The sequence below is a fragment of the Salvelinus alpinus genome, chromosome 8, assembly GCF_045679555.1.
Source record: "Salvelinus alpinus chromosome 8, SLU_Salpinus.1, whole genome shotgun sequence".
Taxonomy (NCBI): domain Eukaryota; kingdom Metazoa; phylum Chordata; class Actinopteri; order Salmoniformes; family Salmonidae; genus Salvelinus; species Salvelinus alpinus.
The window spans coordinates 23,319,604-23,346,696 of record NC_092093.1 but is presented as its reverse complement, the minus strand read 5'-3'; the positions used below and the strand labels follow the sequence as shown (position 1 = coordinate 23,346,696).

The following is a 27,093-nucleotide window of genomic DNA, read 5'->3' as shown; positions in this document are numbered from 1 at the left end:
GTCCCATGGTCCTCTACCCCAGTCCCATAGTCCTCATCCCCAGTCCCATAGTCCTCATCCCCAGTCCCATAGTCCTCATCCCCAGTCCCATAGTCCTCATCCCCAGTCCCATGGTCCTCATCCCCAGTCCCATAGTCCTCATCCCCAGTCCCATGGTCCTCTACCCCAGTCCCATAGTCCTCATCCCCAGTCCCATAGTCCTCATCCCCAGTCCCATGGTCCTCATCCCCAGTCCCATGGTCCTCATCCACAGTCCCATAGTCCTCATCCCCAGTCCCATAGTCCTCATCCCCAGTCCCATGGTCCTCATCCCCAGTCCCATAGTCCTCATCCCCAGTCCCATAGTCCTCATCCCCAGTCCCATAGTCTCCATCCTCAGTCCCATGGTCCTCATCCCCATTCCCATGGTCCTCATCCCCAGTCCCATAGTCCTCATCCCCCAGTCACATGGTCCTCATCCCCAGTCCCATAGTCCTCATCCCCAGTCCCATGGTCCTCATCCCCAGTCCCATGGTCTCATCCCCAGTCCCATAGTCCTCATCCCCCAGTCCCATGGTCCTCATCCCCCAGTCCCATAGTTCTCATCCCCCAGTCCCATAGTCCTCATCCCCAGTCCCATAGTCCTCCTCATCCCCAGTCCCATGGTCCTCATCCCCAGTCCCATAGTCCTCATCCTCAGTCCCACAGTCCCCATCCTCAGTCCCATAGTCCTCATCCTCAGTCCCATAGTCCTCATCCTCAGTCCCATAGTCCTCATCCTCAGTCCCATAGTCCTCATCCTCAGTCCCATAGTCTCCATCCTCAGTCTCATAGTCCTCATCCTCAGTCTCATAGTCCTCATCCTCAGTCTCATAGTTCTCATCCTCAGTCCCATAGTCCTCATCCTCAGTCTCATAGTCCTCATCCTCAGTCCCATAGTCTCCATCCTCAGTCCCATAGTCCTCATCCTCAGTCTCATAGTCCTCATCCTCAGTCTCATAGTCCTCATCCTCAGTCCCATAGTCTCCATCCTCAGTCCCATAGTCTCCATCCTCAGTCCCATAGTCCTCATCCTCAGTCTCATAGTCTCCATCCTCAGTCCCATAGTCTCCATCCTCAGTCCCATAGTCCTCATCCTCAGTCTCATAGTCCTCATCCTCAGTCCCATAGTCTCCATCCTCAGTCCCATAGTCCTCATCCTCAATCTCATAGTCCTCATCCTCAGTCTTATAGTCTCCATCCTCAGTCCCATAGTCTCCATCCTCAGTCCCATAGTCCTCATCCTCAGTCTCAAAGTCCTCATATCTTAAGTAGTGCAGAAAGGAAGAAGTGTCTTCTTTGACTTTCAGAGACCTCACATTTGTGCTCCTTGTAACTGGATAGTGGATATGGTTTAACAGGTTGGAGGAGATATGGATGGTAGATGGAGAGAGAGAGAGAGAGGGGCAGAGAGAGAGGGGGGATAAGAGAGAGAGAGATGGATAGAGGATCACTTATTACCCAGAATATGTGATTCTCCATGGGATCAGGGATCTTTAGAAGCGATGCTGGTGTTGATAACGCTAAAATGACCATAGTCCACCCTTGTGTCATAACCTCCACACCCGACACACACACACACACACACCTTTGTGGTTGTCATGACACCACGGTCAACAGGGAATCCACTATAATCCCCATGTTTGAAGAACTGTTCTCTTCTCTCTGACACAGCAGCGGTTCTGTCTTTCCCCGCTTTCACCACACAGTCTTGTGGAACAGAGGATAACTACCTGCAGACACTGTATGATTACCACCCTCTTCTATTAGACATGTAATCCAAGGAAGCAGGCAGACAGACAGACAGACAGACATGGGTTGCATCCCAAATGGCACCCTATTCTCTGTATAGTGCACTACTTTTGACGATTGCCCTTAGGGACCTTAATCTGTCGTTCTGCCCCTGAACAAGGCAGTTAACCCACTGTTCCTAGGCCGTCATTGAAAATAAGAATTTGTTCTTAACTGACTTGCCGAGTTAAATAAAGGTAAAAAAATATATATACTGTATATAAAAAAAGGGAATAGGGAGCCATTTGGGACGCACACAGAGTCACCATTGACAGTACTTAGTCTTTTTCCCCATCCTCTCATGAAAACAGCAAGCCCTGTCATCTGAAGTATCTTTTGACTAAAACGATAGCGAAGAACGAGCCATTCTCCTGGTAGGGCCTGCTATGATACCATTAGTGGTTGTGTTAACAGAATCATTTAGCAGAGAGAGTAACAGAGATGTCTGAAGGCAGCATTTCCCTCCCTGCCTTACCTCTCTCATCTCATCCCTGCATCCCCCTCCTAAACGCATGATTGTCTATGGGGGACCAGAGTAGCTCATCCATGAGAAATTAGCTTTGAGAGATACTCCCTGAGCCACAATTACTGTACAGAGATACAGCGAACCACATCACAAACAACACACTCAGATACACAGACAGGGAGATGGAGATAGAGGCAAGGAGAGAGAGAGAGAGAGAGAGAGAGAGAGAGAGAGAGAGAGAGAGAGAGAGAGAGAGAGAGAGAGAGAGAGAGAGAGAGAGGTCTGCCTGCAATGATTTACAGACGACAAGGAGCTTTCAGTGAAAGAGGAAATTAGTGAGAAGAGAAGAAAGGGTGGAGAGAGAAAAGAAGAGAGAAAAGGGAGATGCTTTGGCTCTGATGCTCGTCGGATGTGGCAGGGCTTGCAAACTATCAGGGAAACCCAGCCGCGAGCTGCCCAGTGACACGAGCCTACACTCTTAGAAAAAAGGTGCTAAGTAGAACCATACAAGGTTCTTCAGTTGTCCCCATAGGGGAACCCTTTTTGGTGTTTGGTAGAATTCTATGCAGAGGGTTCTATCTAGAACCCTCTATGTAGGGTTCTTCAAAGAACCCCCTGTATATTGTTCTACCTGGAACCCTCTATGAAGGGTTCTGCCTAGAACACTCTGAAGGTTTCTACCAAGAACCATTTTATAATCTAACGGTTCTTCCTAGAACCCTCTATGAACGGTTCCACCAGCCTTATTAGCCTTTAAAATTGTATTATTTATGACAATATATTACATACATCATAATGCCTTTCTTTGATGGCCTAGTTATCTCTTGGTTTACAGGCCACATCAGGCCTGCAAGTCCCATTATGCTGGTTTGCAAAGTGATGGGCAATTCCTATTGGAATCCAGCCGGAGTTAGGATATCCAAAAGTGGAATTGTTAATCACCCGCAACTTCCATTCAGAATGACTGCCAGGGTAGGGGAAATTGAATACTGAGACTACCTCAATGATCTAAACTGGAACAACTATCTCAGTAACGGGTGCAATAAATCCAACAGATTGGATTAGTTTAGAAAACGGTGTTATTTATCTTTGTATAGCATTAAAGTTATTAACCAATCAATGTAAATGCAAAAACACAGATATTAAAGTAAAACAAACAATTCTGAAAATCTTCCTGCAATAAAACATGCTGGGAAATATTATATATGGTTCTGTGAAGAACCCTTCTTTCTTTCCAAAGAATCAACAAAGAACCCTTTCTTCCAAAAACAGTTCTTAGGATGTTAAAGGTTCTAGATAGAACAATTTGCCTTACAAAGAACCCTTGTCTTCCAAAAAGGGTTCTTCTGATCAAAAGGGTTCTTGGTAGAACACGATCCCTCCACAAATAACTATTTTGTGTACCAGACAAGGTAAATGCCTTCTATGCTCACTTTGAGGCAAGCAACACTGAACCATGCATGAGAGCACCAGCTATCCCGGACGACTGTGTGATCACGCTCTCTGTAGCCAATGTAAGACCTTTAAACAGGTTAACATTCACAAGGCCGCTGGGCCAGATGGATTATCAGAATGCATACTCAGAGTATGCGCTGACCAACTGGCAAGTGTCTTCACTGACATTTTCAACCTCTCCCTGACTCAGTCTGTAGTACCTACATGTTTCAAGCAGACCACCATAGTCACTGTGCCCAAGAACGCCAAGCACTCACTTCCATGCACGCACTTCTGTAGCCATGACATTCTTTGAAAGGCTGGTCATGGCTCACATCAACACCATCATCCCAGACGCCCTGGACCCACTTCAATTCGCATACCGCCCCAACAGAATCACAGATGACCGGTGTCAGAGGAAGGCCCTAAATATTTTCAAAGACTCCAGCCACCCAAGTCATAGCCAAGTTATCGTTACTTATTGTGTGTACATGTCATTAGTTTTATATTGTTTCTCTATTTTCTTTCTCTCTGCATTGTTGGGAAGGGCCAGTAAGTAAGTATTTCATTGTTAGTCTACACCAATTTTTTTCAAAGCATGTGACAAATAACATTTGATTTGATTTTTATTTGATTTGAAGAGAGAGCCACTGGGCACACACTGGTTGAATCAATGTTGTTTCCAAGGCATTTCAATGAAATTACATTGAACCAATGTGGAATGGACATTGAATTGACGTTTGTGCCCAGTGGGAAAAGAGGGAAGAGAGGGAGGGGCAAAACAAGCCTTTGTCAGTCTTGAAAACATTCAAGAAGAAATCAAATATCTTTCTGCTCATATCCTCCCATACTTTCAGCCTTCCGCTGAATTATTCATTGAGCTGCTGAAGTGAGCAATACTTTTCAGCTCCAGCAGATGTACAAACAGAAGTCCTTATACAATATGCCATATATAATTCTATCTGCAGCCATCCACTCAACCATCCATCAAATATGCTGTATATAACCTCTCTCTCTGTCTCTCTCTCTTCTTCCCTCCCCTCTCTCTCTACCATAGGTTGGGTATGGAGGATAAGACTCTGGAGCGCTCTCTGGCCAGGGTGGGCTGTGAAGTGCACTGTTTTGACCCCAGCCTTAGGCAGGCCCACCTACAGGAGTCAGACATGTGGCTCCACCGTCTCTCCGTAGACTGGAGGGACCCCAACCCAGCCATCCCCGCCCAACGACAGCACAGCAACACCAAGAAACTGGCCACCATTCTCAACGACTTTGGACACAGACAGGTCAGAATGCACAGAGAGAGGAAAAGGGGTTTATGGGTAATGGGAGATTACAAATGGGCCAATGTGGCCTGAGTCAGACATAACAAATAACTCATGTATGGGATTATACCCAGAGAGTACACAGTGCTCTCCGTATTTATTGTATGGGATTATACCCAGAGAGTACACAGTGCTCTCCGTATTTATTGTATGGGATTATACCCAGAGAGTACACAGTGCTCTCCGTATTTATTGTATGGGATTATACCCAGAGAGTACACAGTGCTCTCCGTATTTATTGTATGGGATTATACCCAGAGAGTACACAGTGCTCTCCGTATTTATTGTATGGGATTATACCCAGAGAGTACACAGTGCTCTCCGTATTTATTGTATGGGATTATACCCAGAGAGTACACAGTGCTCTCCGTATTTATTGTATGGGATTATACCCAGAGAGTACACAGTGCTCTCCGTATTTATTGTATGGGATTATACCCAGAGAGTACACAGTGCTCTCCGTATTTATTGGGACAGTGAAGCATTTTCTATTCTTTTGGCTCTATATGTCAAAAGTTTGTATTCAAACGATAGCTATAAGGTTAAAGTGTAGACTGTCTGCTTTAATTTGAGTGTATTTTCATAAATTTTGAGTGAACCATTGAGAAATTACAGCACTTTTTGTACATAGTCTTTTTGTACATTATTCACGATTCATTCAGGATTATCCGTAATCATGGTAGCATCCACATTCATGTAGAAGTGTTCAGAAACATATTCTATTCTTATTTACAATAAAAGTGACTCCAAAATGGCACAATACATTATTTACCATTAATTTCTATTGGGCATAAATTAATCTGAAACACAAAATAACCAGAAAATAAATCCAACAAATTTGTAGAGTCATTGCGTGCTATCAATATCGGACTAAATACTTAACCTTTGTCTACTTTAACAGACATATATGTGAATTTGCTCAATACTTTTGCTCCCCTAAAATGTGGGGACTATGTACAAAAAGTGCTGTAAATTCTAAACCGTTCATCCATTATAGATAAAAATAGCCTCAAGTTAAAGCTGCCAGTCTAATCTTTTGGAGTATAGAGTAATTATCCCAATAATGACAGATGGCACTCTATGTACATAATACAGTAACAACATACTCCACTACCAGCATCCAGCACACAATATACAGTACCTGTCTATTACAGTAAATTGTATACTTGACCACAATACGCACAACCCATGCAATAGTCACTACAAAAGTCACCATAAAAACAACCCAAAATTACTTATTTTCCTCACCTCAACCAGAAAAGGCTATAAGAAAATGGATCTGTTCTCTCCCTATGAGCTGAGAGGTTGAAATTTAGTATGTCTCCCTATGAGCTGAGAGGTTGAACTTTAGTATGTCTCCCTATGAGCTGAAAGGTTGAAATTTAGTATGTCTCCCTATGAGCTGAGAGGTTGAACTTTAGTATGTCTCCCTATGAGCTGAGAGGTTGAACTTTAGTATGTCTCCCTATGAGCTGAGAGATTGAACTTTAGTATGTCTCCCTATGAGCTGAGAGGTTGAACTTTAGTATGTCTCCCTATGAGCTGAGAGGTTGAACTTTAGTATGTCTCCCTATGAGCTGAGAGGTTGAACTTTAGTATGTCTCCCTATGAGCTGAGAGGTTGAACTTTAGTATGTCTCCCTATGAGCTGAGAGGTTGAACTTTAGTATGTCTCCCTATGAGCTGAGAGGTTGAACTTTAGTATGTCTCCCTATGAGCTGAAAGGTTGAAATTTAGTATGTCTCCCTATGAGCTGAGAGGTTGAACTTTAGTATGTCTCCCTATGAGCTGAGAGGTTGAACTTTAGTATGTCTCCCTATGAGCTGAGAGGTTGAACTTTAGTATGTCTCCCTATGAGCTGAAAGGTTGAAATTTAGTATGTCTCCCTATGAGCTGAGAGGTTGAACTTTAGTATGTCTCCCTATGAGCTGAGAGGTTGAAATTTAGTATGTCTCCCTATGAGCTGAGAGGTTGAACTTTAGTATGTCTCCCTATGAGCTGAGAGGTTGAACTTTAGTATGGCTTGTTGACTCCTGCAGCACTACTGCTCATCATTCATTCCTGCAATGTCTCATCTTGCGCTGGAGGGCAGAAAACTCACTTATAGTTATGGCTTTCCTCCTTTAAACATTATCATTCAGAATATTAAGTCCCCCAGGGCTCTGTGTTCTGCCTCATCAGATATGGATCTGCATACAAGATCAACGACATCCACACACACACACACACACACACACACACACACACACACACACACACACACACACACACACACACACACACACACACACACACACACACACACACACACACACAGACAACAAGCCAGCGGTGCGTGTGTAGAACGGCGACCTTCCCTAAATACAGCAATAGTATGCATAGTATTCGGGTGAGAATAGAAGTATTCAGGCGAGGGCCTCCCGAGTGGCACGGTGGTCAAAAGCTGTGTCACTAGAGATCCTGGTTTGAGTCCAGGCTCTGTCGCAGCCGGCCGCGACCTGGAGACCCATGGGGTGGCGCACAATTGGCCCAGCGTCGACCCGGTTAGGGGAGGGTTTGGCTGGCAGGGATGTTCTTGTCCGCTCTAGAGACTCCTGTGGCGAGCAGGGCCCAATGAACGCTGACACGGTCGCCAGGTGTACGGTGTTTCCTCCAACACATTGGTGCGGCTGGCTTCCGGGTTAAGTGGGCATTGTGTCAAGAAGCAGTGCGGCTCGGCTGGCTTGGCTGGGTTGTGTTTCGGAGGACACGCTGCTTCCTTCTCCTCTCCCGAGTCCGTATGGGAGTTTCAGCGATGGGACAAGACCAACTACCAATTGGATACCACAAAATTGGGGAGAAAAAGAGGTAAAAAAATGTTTTATTATTTAATAAAAAAGATAAAAAATATTCAGGCAAGATCCCAGCTATACATCCTGTGGAAGGAGTTAGTCGTTGATGAGGACTTGAAGACGGTGATAATTCAAGTTTGTGGAAGTTGTATAGTGGAAAGGAGTTTACAGTTGATGTGAAATCAGTGCTGTAAAAAGGAGGTTTGGGTTGATACTCCCACACAGATAATCAATCTACCTCAACAGAATTCATCTGACTTAATTTATTTGTGCTGCTCTCGTTTTGTCAATTCTAACCTCTCACTGCATGTTCCAGAAGGCAGGTTAACTCAGTCTAATTCATCACTCTGTTTTTCTCTCCTTTATTGCATGAGCAACAGTTTAATCACTGCAAATTTAATTCAGGCTCTTGAGCAGAATGCCAACAAGCCACGCACCGGCGCCTAGCATTAGCAAGTCCATGCTTAGAGGCGTCAGCCATTAATTCCTCTTTTGGAACCAGAAACAAAGCTCACTATACCATACAAATTAGTGTGAGAGAAATAATTAAGACGTGTGGGTACGTGTTCGTGTGTGTCTGTGTCTGTGTGTGTGACAGATAAAGAACAGACCCCATCCCTGTACCTGCTTTAAATGCAAAGCAACACACACATCTCCATACTGGGATTTTTTTTATGTGAGTACACAGCATGCTAAAGAAACAACCGTTTGTCTTCCTTCACTCTGGCTTTGTGACAGAAGAATAGCACGGAGAACTGATGAGTCGCTTCTAAAGGTCAAAATATGCATTAGTTTGTGTTCCTTATCGGTGATTACACAGCTCATAAATGAGTCATACCCGCTCTGGTCACCATCAGAGGCTGTCTCCATGGGGATGAACACACCAATTCAACAGTCCTTCAGATCTCATGGATATTGATTTGCTTTCTCCTAATGCACAATAGAACAACAATCAGAGACGCTCTTTCTGACAATCAGGTCACTTCTTAATGTCTCACATCCACACTGTCACAAGAGGGACACGCACCTTCCAACATGGCTTCCACTCCTCCACAATGCAAGTCTTTCCTCACCATGGTTAAGGTTAGTGTTATCATGCAGTTGTGGTGGACAGTTTGGAAACAGAACAGGCCCTGGACCAGTTGTTAGGGGAGGCTGTGAGAGTCTAAACAGAACCTCTCTCTCTCCTGATCCCATTGAAGTGTAATTAAATGTCTGCTCATTACGATGGTCTCTGGAGAGGCCTGTTTCAGATATGTCTCCCCCTGCCTCACATCCACTAATTAAAGAACACAAAAGACTTCATCTCTGCTTGATACAATCATAGAATCACACAGGCAGAAAATACATCCCTGTAGCCCCGCTTACCTGTGTACTGTGTTGTATCAAAATTGTCATAAACACATGTAAGCATTGTGACAAATTTGGGGGTAGAGTTGGGCTCAAACTTGTTATCTTGTGTTAATCAGCCCAACAGCTTTAAACCGTTATGCCAAGAGGTTCGAGCCTCTTGATGAAGATGCTGGTATTTTGGGCTATGAAGGACGCCACAATAAGTTCTGCAAAAACTGCAATTACCCGCTGAAATAAATAATTATGGGCCTATTAGTTAGACTCAAGTGTCAGTTTCCATTTATAAAGGTTCATCAGAGGTCAGCTAACTTGTTTGTTCACACCAAACGATCAGCTTTCCTCAAAAGCGTTTAGAAATGAATTCATTAAAACAAATAATTGTATCCTTAATCTGCCTCTGTTTGAAGTCTGAATGGATTTCACTCCAGCGGAAGGACGACTCAACTCATTGAATATTGTCTGCAGTTTCTCTCTGACTGGGATGTAAAGTTCCTCTCTTATCACAAAAAGATAACAGGGTCTCTGGGTTCTCAGTAATTCTGTTGAGGACATCACCTTTGGCGGTGGTTAAAAATAGTGTGTAGGTGGCTGTGCATTTATTGGCTTAAACCATTAGGGGTTAGGTAAACACACACACAACATTCACACGTTGAGCCAGCAGGCTGTGAACAGTGAACATGCTCTCTGTTTTTCCTCTCATTAAAAAGATGGAGTGATTCTGACCTCCTCCCTCTTGAGCCTGAGGGACCACAATTACGTTACTGCCTGACAGAGACTTCACAACTAAAGTTCTGGGCTGAGTGTGACTTCACAACTAAAGGTCTGGGCTGAGAGAGACTTCACAACTAAAGGTCTGGGCTGAGTGAGACTTCACAACTGAAGGTCTGGGCTGAGTGAGACTTCACAATTAAAGGTCTGGCTGAGTACTTCACAACTAAAAGTCGGGGCTGAGAGAAACTTCACAATTAAAGGTCTGGCTGAGTGAAACTTCACAATTAAAGGTCTGGCTGAGTGAAACTTCACAACTAAAGATCTGGGCTGTGGGAGACTTCACAACTAAAGGTCTGGGCTGTGGGAGACTTCACAACTAAAGGTCTGGGCTGTGAGAGACTTCACAATTAAAGGTCTGGCTGAGTGTATGGCCCTAAAGTAATAGGCGATGGTCAACATATTTTCTAGTTGTTTCAATGCTGTTCTGCAACTCCATAACAATATCTCCAGACTACAGGGGAACAGAGCACGAGACAAGAGGAGGACGTGGTTGTTTAATTAGCTTCCTTGCTTGCCAGGCTTTATAGCAAAGCTATAAGCCTACAGTGTTTAAGACACAACGCTAGGAACAAGACAAGGCTACTGCTGACCTTGGGAGAAGGCAGACTGAGGCATAGCCTCACTAAACGACTAAATAAAAGCTCCTTCCATCTCCAACACCCATCGGCCTTACTGAACCTCCCTCGGTAGACCACAATTCAGGCCAAATCACCATGCACCCACCTACCCTCCCTCCCCAAATCCATTAGTTATTGCCCTACTTCCAATCCCCCCTGTCAAAGTAGTTTCTGTCTGCATATCTCTATTCCTCTCACGCACGCACACACGCACACGCACACACACCGCTACATCTGCACAGCGGTGATCGGAGATCTCTTCAGAGATGTGTGGGGCCATATGGAGATGCTCACGCAAGACTGCCGCTTTTCGAGGGCTCACAATTTCTCATACTAGGGAAGCGAAGGGCAGACGAGCTACCGGTGGTGTGGGCTTAGGGGACATCGAGAGGGATATGTTGTGAAGTCCTTGGGATTTGCCTTGCATGCCAGTTGATGATACATCAGGGAGAAGAAAGCTGTCAAATAGAATGAAGTTATTGAAAGTAGCCCATTCAATACACACCCTGAGAAAAGTATATCTTGAATAGAACCATTCTGGGATTTGTAAGACCTTCATAGCCTGCACACACACATTGGGGGGGGTCATGGGTCATAACATCCCTGTTGGTTAGGGCAGTTGCCATTTTATGACATGTCTGTCCAATTAGAAACATTATATTGCCTTGGGGAGGGATCGTATCCATTGGGAGACCCAGAGACAGAAAGCACTTCATTTTGACTAGTTCTATCTGGGGGGATAGCTGCTTTTATGAAGGCTTGGAATGTGGGGAGAAAAGGGATTTCCGCAGTCACTAAAGATATATAAAGGTCGTGTAAAGTCTTGTTAGCCCTTTGTTAGAGGGATGGAGTGGCTATGGGATATTGGATATGGGCTGTCAGAGAGCCAGCCAGCTAAAGTTGTTATTTTACTCTAGCCATTGAAGAAGTGTTTTTCTGTTCGACAGGTCAGATACTCAACACTTGCATTAGCGTAACACTAGTGTGCTGGAAGATAAATATGATTGGTTTGTGGAAAGTTTGGGTCTACTATTAACAAATATTATTGGCAGTATTGGAAGTTGCCAATGGTGATGTCATGAGGCAATCTGCAAATGAGAGGGTAGTAAGGTACAGAGGAAAGAATAAATTGGTGAAATAAAATGTCAAAAGCAAAGAGAAGCTCTTTCATTAATAAGGCTTTGAAACAGTATGGGTTCAAGGAGTTGACATGACATCAGAAACATTACAGCACATTTAAAGGCCCAGTGCAGTCAAAAACATGATTTTTCTGTCTTTTATATATACAGTATTTCCACACTATGAGGTTGGAATAATACTGTGAAATTATGACAATGCCATTTTAGTGTAATTGCTGTTTGAAAAGACCGCCTGAAATTTCATCTTCTTTTGGTGGGAGTTTTGGCTTTCCATGGTGACATCACCATACAGACCAATAAGAAAGAAAGTTCCTAACCTCTCTGCCAATAACAAATCATTTTCAGTTTTTCCCTCCCCACTCAAAACCACTCCCTGACAGTCCTATAAAAATTATTGCTTGAGAAATTGCTCTGCTAAGAAGCTATTTTGGTTTATTTTTTAACATTTTAATTGAGAAATAAAAATCACAGTAAGGTACTTAATTGTTACCCAGAAGTTATTTAATATTGAGATAAAAACAGCTGCATTAGACCTTTAAATGGCGGCCCAAGGCCTAATATACAGTATGTGCATTGAAAGTAGCCCATGCATATGTAACGGATGTGAAATGGCTAGCTAGTTAGCGGTGGTGCGCGCTAATAGCGTTTCAATCGGTTACGTCACTCGCTTTGAGACCTTGAAGTAGTGGTTCCCCTTGCTCTGCAAGAGCCGCGGCTTTTGTGGAGCGATGGGTAACGACGCTTCGTGGGTGTCAGTTGTTGATGTGTGCAGAAGGTCCCTGGTTCACGCCCGGGTCGGGGCGAGGGGACGGACTAAAGTTAAACTGTTACACATATGATGACTCAGTAAGATCATATCCTGAGGCCATTATTAACATTAATGTTAATGCACCTCTCCTCCTCTTCACAGACGTTATACCACATTCACCCTCCTCCTCTACTCAGACACATCCTTTCTTCTACTTGTCCTTCAACCAACCTTCTCTCTCCCTCTTTGCACTGACTCTCCCTCACCTCCATCAAAAGTCCTTTTCCCCTCTCTCCATCTTATATCTATCCCTACTGCGAAACATTATCATTGTTGAGTCTCTCTCCCTCTCTGTTCCAGGTGGATGTTCTGAAGGCAGATATGGAGAGTGCGGAGTGGAAGATTCTAGAGAACCTGGTTCTAGAAGGGGTTCTGAGCTCTGTGGGTCAGCTACTACTAGAAATCCACCTCCACTGGGCGGGCTTCGAGGTGGGCGGGGACGACCCATCCGTGGTGCGCTATTGGTTCAGCCTACTGAAGGAGCTGGAGCGTGCTCACTTCCGCCTCTTCCATTACCACAGCGACCCAGCAAAGCCCCGCATCTTCCTGCACCGGAACGTTTTGAACGCCACCAGTGCCTATACACTGGGCTGGGTCAATACCCAGTGGAGGCCCTGAGAGCTGACTGACTGATGGACAGGGCTCTGGCCAATGAGAAGGGGAGATCTGGGAAATATAGTTCAGCTACGATGGGAAAGTCAATACCATGGGATGTTTCACTTTGGATATTTATTCCTGACCAATACCAGATTCATCACGCTAACCAAAGTACTGTACTCCAGAAAAGGATTGTCTCAATCTATGGAGGTTAATGTAACGTTTTGTGAGCTATACTGTACTCCTAACAAGCTCCTATCATTTCAACATTTTGAATCCCTACTCCCCTACCCTTCCCTGATATGACCTTAGACATGGTGAGGTAATTGCCTCGAGGGTCCAAAGTCCATCTGTCGGTCAGAGCTGCTTTAAAGTGGCTGTGTTGGCTGGAGGTCAGCCGGCAAGCATTGCGACAGCCATCTCTGTCATCATGGCCTCATTTGGGCTTGGCCCTGAGCCAGCCACCCCTAACAGATACATCCACCCCCTCCTGGAGAATTATCCTCAGAGGCATGGGTAATGAATAGTGAGGTAAGACCACAGCCCAAACTAATAGCCTCAATTTGTCCTCAGGATCTTCTGCATTAAAGAGTACATAGGGCTGGGAGAGTAGCTGTCAGACTGAGGCTGAGCACGCATCATTTAGCCCAGGGATGAGTTTCTGTGGAGGTAGTTAAGGTAAAGGCTCAAACGTTTGCCTGGGAGGACAGACAATATGCCTCCTGAAGAGAGACAAAGACATGACCGTCTACCCAGAGAATGACCATACCTGGGTTTCAACGGACACACCTACTCATTCAAGGCTTTATCTTTATTTTTACTATTTTATACATTGTAGAATAATAGTGAAGACATCAAAACTATGAAATAACATGAAATCATGTAGTAACCAAAAAAGTGTTAAACAAATCAAAATGTATTTTATATTCTTCAAAGTAGCCACCCGTTTGCCTTGATGACAGCTTTGCACACTCTCGGCATTCTCTCAACCAGCTTCAGTACTCACCTGAAAAGCGTTTCCGGCTTGAAGGAGCTCCCACATATGCTGAGCACTTGTTGGTTGCTTTTCCTTCACTCCGCGGTCCAACTCATCCCTAACCATCTCAATTGGGTTGAGGTTGGGTGATTGTGGAGGCCAGGTCATCTGATGCAGCACTCCATCCATCACGCTCCTTCTTGGTCAAATAGCCCTTACACAGCCTGGAGGTGTGTTGTCGTGTTGAAAAACAAATGATAGTGCTACTAGGCGCAAACCAGATGGGATGGCGTATCGCCGCAGAATGCTTTGGTAGCCATGCTGGTTAAGTGTGCCTTGAATTCTAAATAAATCACTGACAGTGTCACCAGCAAAGCACCCCCAAACCATCACACTTCCTTCTCCATGCTTCAGTGGGAACCACACATGCGGAGATCATCCGTTCACCTACTCTGCGTCTCACAAAGACAGTGATTGGAACCAATAATCTCACATTTGGACTCATCAGACCGCCTGAAGTGTTCCGGATTGACTGATCATGTCTTAAAGTAATGATGGACAGTCGTTTCTCTTTGCTTATTTGAGCTGTTCTTGCCATAATATGGACTTGGTCTTTTAACAAATAGGACTATCTTCTGTATACCAACCCTACCTCGTCACAACACAACTGCTTGGCTCAAAACTCCTCAAATTACATTTTAAAAGGCACACCTTAATTTTAATGCATTCCAGGTGAAGCTCATGAACCTCATGAAGCTGGTTGAATGCCAAGAGTGTGCAAAGCTGTGAAGGCAAAAGGTGGCTACTTTAAAGAATCTCAAATCTATTTTGATTAAACACTTTTTGGGTTACTACATGATTCCATGTGTTATTTCATAGTTTTGATGTCTTCACTAATAATTTTACCATGCAGAAAATAGTTGTTTTTTTAAAAAAAATACACATTTAATACACATTTAACATGTATGACATTTCACATTAAACTGGGACTTTGAAAATACTTAAGAAAACAATGTACGCCAAGTTGTAAGGAGACCGAGTTTTCCTGAGCAAATGTTGAATCAGGATGAGTAGGATAGCGAATACCAAAGATGGTGAAATTTGTGTTAGTGTGTAACCTTAACTGCAGCTATAATGAGCAGATTCCGAGAGAATAGTATGGTCTCTCCCTCTTCACAATTTGAATAATAATAGAAAATGTCAATCCAGCCGCCACAACTTCTGCTGTTTGTTTTCCCACTCTCTCAAACCCTTTTCCCTTTTCCGTTTATTCTCTTTAGTAACGGTTCCCTTCTCACCATTAAATCCACACCAACCCCCTCTGAAAAGAGTAGTGTTGCCAAGTCGCTATTACCCTAAGTGCCTTCATAGCAGCATCAAAAGATCAGGGGTATTCATTTTTAATTGAAAGTTTTCAGAATGTATTAATCCTTAAAATCTAAGCCTGAACCGAGCTTAGAATTGTGTAATAAATTTGGTGACAAAGTAGTTGGAGAGCTGCAGAGAGAAGGGAGACAGAACGATTGAGTCAGAAAGGTTGAGATTGACTCAATCTCTGTCTCCCTTTACTTCTCGCCGTCTCCCTTTACTTCTCGCCGTCTCCCTTTACTTCTCGCCGTCTCCCTTTACTTCTCGCCGTCTCCCTTTACTTCTCGCCGTCTCCCTTTACTTCTCGCCGTCTCCCTTTACTTCTCGCCGTCTCCCTTTACTTCTCGCCGTCTCCCTTTACTTCTCGCCGTCTCCCTTTACTTCTCGCCGTCTCCCTTTACTTCTCGCCGTCTCCCTTTACTTCTCGCCGTCTCCCTTTACTTCTCGCCGTCTCCCTTTACTTCTCGCCGTCTCCCTTTACTTCTCGCCGTCTCCCTTTACTTCTCGCCGTCTCCCTTTACTTCTCGCCGTCTCCCTTTACTTCTCGCCGTCTCCCTTTACTTCTCGCCGTCTCCCTTTACTTCTCGCCGTCTCCCTTTACTTCTCGCCGTCTCCCTTTACTTCTCGCCGTCTCCCTTTACTTCTCGCTGCAGCTCTCCAACTACTTTGTCACCAAATTTATTACACAATTCTAGACTCAGTCAGGCTTACATTTTAAGGATTAATACATTCTGAAAACTCTTGAAATTAAAAATGTATACCCCTGATCTTTTGATAAGTCTATAAAGACACTAAGGGAAGTAGCAACTTGGCTACACTTCTCTCTTCAGAGGGGTTTGTGTGGATTTAATGGTGAGAAGGGAACTGTTACTAAAAAGAAGAAATCCTAATAAACTTTACGAAATATCTGACCAACGGCAAAAGATGGAAGTATAAGACGACTTGACCAAAGGAAAGCAATTTCTTGACAGGCAAAATGTATAAAATGTTTAATTTCACAAAGGGACATACATTGGAAAACAGAATATTTTCCAGGATAAAAAAATCTTGTGTGAATGATCCGGACATCACTCATTAAAACAGAAACCAGAAAACATGAAATTAAGAGAGCGCATGTGAGGGCTGAGAAACCCTCTAAACACAACTAACAAATGGAGAAATGTTTTATCTTTATGTATACATCGCTGTCCTCTCTTCAGATGGGGTAGAAATATACACGGTTACAAAAGGACTAGATACCAGCCCAATGGCTTTTAGCCTGCCACTAAATTAGGGAAAGTACATGACAGAAAGACCACCTCTCCCCCTAAAAAGAGGGAGTCCCTTTGCAGCCCCCACCCCCATGTCTCTAGTCCCAGAGTTTGATCAGTCCGTCCCAGCCACAGGTGATGACCTTGGAGGTCTCGTGGGGGTGCCACAAGGCACTGATGCACACCTTATCGTGGGCCTTGATCCGGTGGTACAGCTTGGTGGTCTTCCAGTCCCAGATATTCAGCTTCCCATCCGCATCGCCAGACACCACATAGCTACAGGAGAGAGAGAGGAGAGAGGGATGGAGAGATGGGAGGAGAGAGAGAGAGGTTAGGCTCCCTGCTAAAAATGACTCATGTTCCATTTCACATGAGGTGGTGTGAATTTGGGTCTCTGCTCAAAGGAGGGGTTACTTGCTGTTGCCATGGTTACTAAGAGAGGAGAGAAGTGAAGGCACCTGCTGATAGGGGTGAGTGGGTTCTTAATTGGGGTATGCGCTAAAATTAGTGCCTGTAAATGGCCTGGTTAGCGCTCTACGTACAGGACGTCTTCAGAAACACTAACTGACTGAAGGACTGGTTTCAGAAGGAAGTAGAGATGAGTCAGTTTGTAGATATACACAATATTACCTGCTAGGGGGGTGCTACTTCTCGCTCCCCTTCCCTCTCCCCCTGAAGTTTCCAAAATGTCTTCCTCAAAACACTTTGCTAACATAAACCCCTGGGTTGAATCCAGTAGGTACATTTTAAATTGGAAAACTAAAGAAAGGGTGCATCTTCTGTTTGAAAGGCTTGTACCATTACTGTATCATACATCCTATTCAGACAAACACCAGGTGAACCCCTAGGGGGTCATGTCCCTGAGAAACCGATCCCTGAAGCCCTAGGTCGTATTCACTAGAAACCAAATAGAAGAACACGGGGAGGGACTACCTGTATTTGTCCAATAAGAACATCTTGTTTGCTTTTCTATTCAAAACTGTGGAAGCATTCAACTTTCCAGCTGAAATAATACATCTCATAAAAATATTATATAAATATCCTAAAGCAGAAATATACACAAATAATAAGTGTATATATATATATCTGATGAAATTGCATTAGAAATGGGCACAAGACAGGGACGTCTTCCCTCCCCCCTCCAGTTTGCTCTGGCAATTGAACCTACTGCAGAAAGAATTAGACAGGACCAAAACTTATCAGGTATCAGTATTGGTAAACATGAATATAAAAAAACGTATTTGCCGACGATCTCCTGATCGTGCCTTCAGAAAGTATTCACACCCCAGAACATTTTCCACATTTTGTTGTGTTACAAGGTGGGATTAAAATTGATTTGTCGTTTTTTCGTCAACGATCTACATAAAATACTGTGAAAAGGCAAAGTGGAAGAAAAAATTGAAAATTTGTATACATTTATATATTTTTTTATATTATATATATTATGTATATATATATATATACACACACATACATACAAGGTGGGATATATATATACATGAAAAACTAAACACTAAAATATCTTGATTACATAAGTAGACAGGCATTTTCTTGCCATAGATTTTCAAGCCCATTTAAGTCAAAACTAACTGGGACACTCAGGAACATTCGGTCATTTTGGTAAGCAACTCCAGTGTATATTTGGCCTTGTGATTTAGGTTATTGTTCTGCTGAAAGGTGAATTTGTCTCTGTTGGAAAGCAGACTGAACCAGGTTTTCCTCTAGGATTTTGCCTGTGCTTAGCTTTATGCCGTTTCTTTTTATCCTAAAAAACTCCCTAGTCCTTGAAGATGACAAGCATACCCATAACTTGATGTAGCCACCTCCATGCTTAAAAATATGAAGAGTGGTACACAGTGATGTGTTAGATTTGCCCCAAACATGATGCTTTGTACTCAGGACAAAGTTAATTTCTTTGCCACATGTTTTGCAATTTTACTTTAGTGCCTTATTGCACAACAGGATGCATATTTTGGAATATTTGTATTATTTTCATTCTGTCATTTAGGTTAGTATTGTGGAGTAATTACAATGTTGTTGATCCCCCCTCAGTTTTCTCCCATCACAGCCATTAAACTCAAACTATTTTAAAGTCACCATTCGCCTCATGGTGAAATCCCTGAGCTTTTTTCCTCTCTGGCAACTGAGTTAGGAAGGACTCCTGTATCTTTGTAGTGACTGGGTGTATTGATACACCATCTAAAGTGTAATAACGGCACCATGCTCAAAGGGATATGCAATGTCTATTTTTTTACCCATCTACCAATAGGTGCCCTTCTTTATGAGGCATCCCCCTGGTCTTTGTGGTTGAAATTCACTGCTTGACTGAGGGACCTTACAGATAAATTGTACGTGTAGAGTACAGAGATGAGGGAGCCATTCAAAAATCATGCTAAACACTATTATTGCACACAGACTGAGTCCATGCAACTCATGTGACTTGTTAAGCACATTTTTACTCCCGCACTTATTTAGGCTTGCCATTACAAAGGGGTTGAATACTTATTGACTCAAGACATGTCAGCTTTTCATTTTTAATGAATTTGTAAAATTTCTAAAAACATAATTCCACTTTTACATTATGGGGAATTGTGTGACAAAATCTAAATTGTATCAATTTTAAATTCAGGCTGTAACACAACAAAATGTGGAAAAAGTTAAGGGGTGTGAATACTTTCTGAAGGCACTTCAAATGACCAATATTGCAAAGTCAACCCTCCCCGTGTATTTTTTTTTCTTCTGAATACTCTAAAATCTCAGGATATAAACTTTGTGGAAAAACTGTAATAATGTCAATAGGAAAAACAAAAAAAGAATAGCTCATGATCTAAAGCAATAATTTTAAGTGGACCCCCCAAAAATATTATATACTTAGCATGCTTAATAAAGAACAAAAAAACGAAATATATAAAGATAACTTTATCCCATTACTCAACAATATGAAAGCAGATCTAATTAAATGGAACAATCTTCCCATAAATCTTAGTTACAGCTTTGTGAAAAAGTATTTGCCCCCTTTCTAGACATGGGTCCCATTACGCCTGCCGAAAACCAAACACTTCATTCCACAGAAAGAACCTTATACCAACGATCAAGCATGGTGGTGGTAGTGTGATGGGTTTGGGATGCTTTGCTGCCTCAGGACCTGGACGACTTGCCTTAATAGAAGGAACCACGAATTCTGCTCTGTATCAGATAATTCTACAGGAGAATGCCAGGCCATCAGTCCACAGCTGGGTCATGCAGCAAGACAATGATCCAAAACACAATCAAGTCTACATGAAAATGGCTAAAATGCAACATTTGAAGTTTTGGAATGACCTAGTCAAAGTCCAGACCTAATCCCAATTGAGATGTTGTGGAAGGACTTGAAACGAGCAGTTCATGCTTGAAAACCCACAAATGTCTCGACTTAAAGCAGTTCTGTATGGAAGAGTGGGACAAAATTCCTCCACAGCGATGTGACAGACTGATGAACAACTACAGGAAGTGTTTGGTTGGAGTCATTCCAGCTAAAGGTGGCACAACCAATTATTGAGTGTAATGGGGCAAATACTTTTTCACACAGGGGCATTGGGTGTTGCATAACTTTGTTTATGAAATAAGTATGTAATTGTTGTGTTATTTGTTCACTCGGGTTCCCTTTATCTAATATTAGGTTTTGATTGAAGATCTGATAACATTCAGTATCAAAAATATTCAAAAGTCTAGAAAATTTGAATGTGGGCAAATATTTTTTCGCAGCACTGAATAAACCTCTTCAGAATGGCAGGCCTCATAAGTTTTTACATGTATTCTCGGTAACACCAATTACCCCACCGAAGTCATTCTAAAAAAAATTATACTCATAAATGACTTTGTATGGGCAAATAAAACTAATCTCTAAGTCTGAGGGTGGTTTTAACCTTCCATACTTGGAATTGTATCAACTCGCCACCCAAGGCTTTTACTTGAGACATATTGTTAAATGCACTAAAGAGGAACTATGGGTTCATATTGAAGATGCGCATGCTCACCCCGAAAATCTTTTCACGTGTCTATATTCTAAGGATAAATCTAAGAACATTAACAACTTCTTAGTTAAGAACACTATAACAATATGGAAGAAAATCTAAGGGATTCTACAAGAACAAATATCACTCCCCAAAAACACACCCCTATGGAACAATCCATGGGTAGCTTTTCCGAATTCACCAATAAATTGGTCCACATGGAAAACTAAAGTAATAAAAAACGGAATTGACTTGGTAATAGAAAATATAATTTCCATGACAGAATTAAAAAGCGATTTACCAATTTAGATATTTTCAAATACATGCAACTTAAGTTTCATATCATGAAATGTATATTTGAAATCTTCTTTGACATCAGAGCAATGTTGAGGGAAGTTGGCTGTCAGAAGTTTTACAATTTAAGATGACTTTTAATCCATCTATCTGCATATTTCAAGACATGGCATATGAGGGTACAGATACCCAATGGGTTGGACCATACTTTTCTCATCAATCAGTTTTTTTAAAACTTCTACTTAAAAACTGGAAATCAAATGATCCTCTATCGTTAAGACAGTGGATGAATCAAAGGCATTATTATTTAAATATTGAACAAATTTGGGCTAGAGAGAGAAATAGAATAGCACAATTTGAGGCCATATGACATAGTGTTACATGCACTGGAAACGCCCAAGGTATGAAGAATGAGAGGGAATGTTGGAGTGAGAAACGTAACAGGTATGAAGAATGAGAGGGAATGTTGGAGTGAGAAACGTAACAGGTATGAAGAATGAGAGGGAATGTTGGAGTGAGAAATGTAACAGGTATGAAGAATGAGAGGGAATGTTGGAGTGAGAAACGTAACAGGTATGAAGAATGAGAGGGAATGTTGGAGTGAGAAATGTAACAGGTATGAAGAATGAGAGGGAATGTTGGAGTAAGAAACGTAACAGGTATGAAGAATGAGAGGGAATGTTGGAGTGAGAAATGTAACAGGTATGAAGAATGAGAGGGAATGTTGGAGTAAGAAACGTAACAGGTATGAAGAATGAGAGGGAATGTTGGAGTGAGAAATGTAACAGGTATGAAGAATGAGAGGGAATGTTGGAGTGAGAAACGTAACAGGTATGGATGTGGTGGAAACGTGAGTTTGAGCAGGTGTGATGTCATTGATGTTTGTTGGAATTTGTGTGCGTCTATCTATTGCATTCTGTCTATGTATGGTTTCTGTGGTCATTTAAAAAAATGAATAATAAAAAACACCTTGTTTCCTTTGCAAACCATTTTGCTACCGTTTGTACTAATGTATAGGATGGATTTGTCTTACCTCATGTCTGGGGAGAAGTCCACCTGGCAGGCGTAGCCAGCCACCATGTGGCCCTTGAAGATCTTCTTCTTGTTCAGACGGAAACGGTTCTGGGCTCCAAATATCAGGATCTGATTGTCCATGGACTGGCAGGCCAGCCACTTACCTACAATGGGAGAAAATACAATATATATATTTTTTTTTTAAGTAATTTATTTTTGTTATTTTGAGTTCTGAGTTTTAGTTAGAGCATGCTGATGTTAGGGGTTGACACCCCAGGTCAGGACTTCTCCAGTGAGCAGTGGGCCTGGACCAAGGTATTTCAAAACAACATTTTTCTGATCAACCTTTTTCACAATGTGAAAAGCAGCCAATGCATCATCAAGGGGCTCGGGATAAAACTAGAATTCAAAAAATGTCTCGTAAAACAGATTGAGCGTGTGAAACAAGACGGGTTGGTTGAGCTAAACGGAAAGCTAGGTATTATGGTCTGTGTTATTCTGTCCCGTCTCATTCAGGCCCGTAGGAGTGGACCACCCCAGTAGACATTAGCAGCTCTTCTCTGTAACCGCCTGAGAGAGAAAGTCGAAGCCAATCACTTTGGAAAGAATGAAAATACTTTTGATGACCGAATGCTGACTTGGGTTACGTCCCAAGTGGCACCCTTTCCTCTATATATAGTGCACTACTTTGGGCCCTGTTCAATAGGGTGCAATTTGATGTCAGCTTCACAGACATTCTGTTAGCTAGCAAGTCTCCTGTCTCTCTACGCAGACACTAGGACTCAGTAACAGTGTGTGCTCCACTGTGTGTGTGCATGTGTGTCCTCCCTGTCCGAGTGCCTCCCAAACAAACCCCCAAAGGGATGCCATTATCTCAAAATGCCAACCGCCGTAGGTGGACGAGAAACGGATAAATACAACTGGGCTCTCTTTTGTTAAACTGGAGCGAAAATAAGGAGTGGAGCGGAAGAAAGGCTCCATACGCAGCAGTCCCAGCTAGGGCTGCAGTGTGGCTACCCTTTAGGAGTGGAGCTGTGGGGGACAGAGTGGAGTGGGCTGCTCTCCCAGTGAGAGTTCATCTGTTATTTAGACTAATGACAAACAATCCATGTCAGGACAAATATATGAATACAGCTCAGAGGGAGATATGGGGGAGATGGAGGGGAAGGGTATGAAGGAGGGGAATGGGTCAAATAAAAAGCTGTGTGTGTGTGCATCCACTCACCATTGGGTGAAAGCGTTACAGCAGGCATAGAGTGCATACTGGGCTCTGCGATGTATTTGAAGTCCACGGGAATGTCCCTGTAAAACACAAACGCAGCACGGTCACAAAACGGTTAGAGTACGGTCCGAGTACGGTCGAGAATAGTCCACAGGTCAGCCATGACACTACTGGCATCAGTATTGCCAACTAGCATTAATGCTCTCACGTTGGAAACATTGAAAGTCATGCAATGCAGCTGGCGCTTGGAAAGACGTGATTCTAGCTGAGGATCAAAGCTATACTGTTGACCAAACAGTTAAGATCCAGACACTGTTGGCATTACAGATACAGTGCCTTCAGAAAGTATTCACACCGCCAGACTTTTTCCACATTGTGTTACAGCCTGAATTTCAAATGGGTTAAATGTAGACATTTTTGTCACCGATCTACACACAACACCCAATAATGTCAAAGTGGAATAGTGTTTAGAAATTAATTACAAATGAAACACTGAAATGTCTTGCGTCAGTAAGTATTACAGCCCTTTGTTAGACAGCCATTTTCTAAATAAGTTCAGGAGTAAAAATGTCCTTAACACGTCACATTATTTTTTTATTTTTTTTATTTTTTATTTTACCGTTATTTTACCAGGTAAGTTGACTGAGAACACGTTCTCATTTGCAGCAACGACCTGGGGAATAGTTACAGGGGAGAGGAGGGGGATGAATGAGCCAATTGTAAACTGGGGATTATTAGGTGACCGTGATGGTTGAGGGCCAGATTGGGAATTTAGCCAGGACACCGGGGTTAACACCCCTACTCTTACGATAAGTGCCATGGGATCTTTAATGACCTCAGAGAGTCAGGACACCCGTTTAACGTCCCATCCGAAAGACGGCACCCTACACAGAGCAGTGTCCCCAATCACTGCCCTGGGGCATTGGGATCTTTTGTTTAGACCAGAGGAAAGAGTGCCTCCTACTGGCCCTCCAACACCACTTCCAGCAGCATCTGGTCTCCCATCCAGGGACTGACCAGGACCAACCCTGCTTAGCTTCAGAAGCAAGCCAGCAGTGGTATGCAGGGTGGTATGCTGCATGGACTCACACTGTGTTCAGTAAGTGTTAAACATGATTTTTGAATGACTACCTCATCTCTGTACCCCACACATACAATTGTCTGTAAGATCCCGCAGGCAAACATTGAATGTCAAACACAGATTCAACCACAAAGACCAGGAAGGTTGTCCAATGCCTCGCAAAGAAGGGCACCTATTGGTAGATGGGTAAAACAAAAGTAGACATTGAATATCTCTTTGAGCATGGTGGTTATTAATTACACTTTGGATGGTGTATCAATACACCCAGTCACGAAAAAAATACAGGTGTCCTTCCTAACTCAGTTTTCGGAGAGGAAGGAAACCGCACAGGGATTTCACCAGGAGGCCAATGGTGACTTTAAAACTGAGGATGGATCAACATTGTAGTTACTCCACTAACCTAAATGACAGATGTGAAAAGCAAGCCTGTACAGAATAAAAATATTCCAAAACATGGAATATTTTTGTTTGCAATAAGGCACTAAAGTAAGAAATTAACTTTGTTTTTTTGGGATGAAAAGAAACAGAACAGAGATAAGTACATGCAAAAACCTAGAGGTAAACCTGGTTCAGTTCACTTTCCACCAGACACTGGAAGATGAATTCACCTTTCAGCAGGACAATAACCTAAAAGGCCAAACATATACTGGAGTTGCTTACCAAGACGACGTTGAATGTTCCTGAGTGGCCTAGTTACAGTTGACTAGATTTTAAAGTCAAGGGGTCTGAATACTTTCTGAAGGCACAGTATATGTAAATGGTATGGTATGAATTTCCATACCATGTTTGCTTAAACACTGTGCCAAGAGCATCCAATTAAATCCACTCTCTTCCTTTCTGCTCTCCCTCTCTACGTTCTCTTTTTCCCCTCTCCCTACTTTCTCAACCCTGCCCTCTCTGAGTTTGAGAGTGAAATGGAGGTCAATCATGCATTTTGTTCTAGGGTCTTCATGGCGTCATCCAACTCCATGGTCTTCTCACACACACTGTCGTGAACAGAGCAGCTGGCAGATCTAACAGGATGAGTGTCCGTGACAGAGACACCAGCGACAGGCTGCAGATTGTGTATGAATGTGAATAATGTTGTTGTGTTGAGGGTGTGTTGAACACATAAGAGTTGATCCTCCTCGCTCTCAGTGGGAGGCTATCTATCTGGACTGAGGCCATCTTTCCCTCCTCTCTTCCTTTCTCAGATAGCACACAGCTGGACTGGTTTAGAGCCACGGCGCTACACAGCTCTATCCCATAAACACCAGCTAGACTTCTACCTAACCAGGGCCAGAAGGAAAAGGACACCCTAAACCAGAGTGAATTATAAGAAACAACTAACTTACAATGCATGAAGCATGAGTCAACTACTGTACCTGAAGACAGTTGTAGGATTAAACACACACACACACGCCCACCAAAAGGGCCCCCCGAGCAAGCCCTGCCTGATGTCCACAGCAGAGCAGAGTCAGGCCAAACTAACTCTCTAAACACAAACAAAATGCATCAAATCTCCCCTCAGAAGTCTAAAAATAACTCAACGTGTCTGCACGGCTGGGAAAGAGAGAACAAAGCAGATAGTTGGAGTGGACTGCTGTTCTTTCCTCCCAGTATGTTAATGAAGCCCATAATGAAGCTGCAGTTGTTTCTGAATACCTTTACCAGTCAGTCCTAATTCACCAGGCCTGGGTCGTATTCATTTACGCATCAAACATAAGAAAACGGGTTGAAATAGGAAGGGACTATGTGGATTTGTCCAATGAGTCCTGCTCATTTGCCATTGCAAAATGTTTTGCTACAGTGTGCACTAATGAAATTGTGCCTGGTTTTTATCTTACCCTCACCAGTGTCTTGTCTAATGGATCCATAAGGGGGTGCAGAGCCTGTAGCCACCAGAGGAAGGTTAGCACTAACTCTTGTGCGCGCACGTGTACAGTGAGGTACACTGTATTGATTCTAAACCGTACCCAGCACAGCCCATACACCCAGTCTCTACATCCCCAACTAATATACCTCAGCTACTGACAGCCAGCCACCTAGAGAGCTCTTCACTCGGTGTGTGTGTGCGCACAAAAAGTACACAAAGGAGTGTTTGTGCTGTGTTTGTGTGTGACTAACAAGGAGTCCGTCTGTAGTTCCAAATCCCTCAGTTTACCCTCCCTCTCCATCTCTGTGTCAGTGATGTGACTTCATGTTTATTTCTGCCTAATTCAGCTGAGATTGGTGGTTGAGCTCTCCCTAATCCTACCATCTGAGCTGTCACAGGGGGAGAGGGGGGGAGGACAGTAAAGCCTCTCATTGGCCCAGCGTCTTCTCTCCACCATAACAAACCCGTCTAGCTCCCACATTACACTCCTAAAGCCCCTGGGAGGACTCCTAATGAGTGTGCAATCCACTCAAATACTCAACATTCTCAAAGCCAAAAGAGTGTCCTAGTTCTCCTCTACCCTAACTAGTGTTGTACAGTATTCCGAAACTTCTGTACTTTTTATACCCCCAAAAAACAGTTTGGTACCAGAACTTTGGTTATGTTCGATAGTTCTGTCAAAAGTGTCTCACATGATAGAGAGGATCAACTCCGTCTATCAGCGCAGCCACTTCATAGCCCTAAGAGCAAAATGCATTCCCTGCGTCACTTACACTGGAAATCCATTGAGCACGTTGGGAAGATTAAACAACGGAGCCCCATTCATTTTCAATGTGAGCACGGGCGAGTTGGGGAAAGCTGAACTTTTGTCGCGTACACCATGGCATCGAGTTGC

At 43.2% G+C, this 27,093-nt stretch overlaps 2 protein-coding genes across 2 annotated transcripts in view; one reads left to right on the top strand and one right to left on the bottom strand.

Annotated features, from left to right (window-relative positions):
* The window catches only part of LOC139582749 (probable methyltransferase-like protein 24), a 64,371-nt gene extending 51,057 nt beyond the window's left edge, over positions 1-13,314 (top strand). The window contains exons 4-5 of the mRNA XM_071413041.1: positions 4,767-4,992; positions 12,850-13,314. Of these exons, the coding sequence (XP_071269142.1) occupies positions 4,767-4,992; positions 12,850-13,167 (544 nt within the window). The 3' untranslated portion in view covers positions 13,168-13,314. The remainder of the gene's footprint in view (positions 1-4,766; positions 4,993-12,849) is intronic.
* A 3,150-nt stretch (positions 13,315-16,464) lies between these two features.
* Positions 16,465-27,093, bottom strand: part of LOC139582748 (pre-mRNA-processing factor 17-like) — a 50,006-nt gene continuing 39,377 nt past the window's right edge. The window contains exons 13-15 of the mRNA XM_071413040.1: positions 23,266-23,342; positions 22,060-22,204; positions 16,465-17,016 (exon numbers count right to left, since the gene is read on the bottom strand). Of these exons, the coding sequence (XP_071269141.1) occupies positions 16,839-17,016; positions 22,060-22,204; positions 23,266-23,342 (400 nt within the window). The 3' untranslated portion in view covers positions 16,465-16,838. The remainder of the gene's footprint in view (positions 17,017-22,059; positions 22,205-23,265; positions 23,343-27,093) is intronic.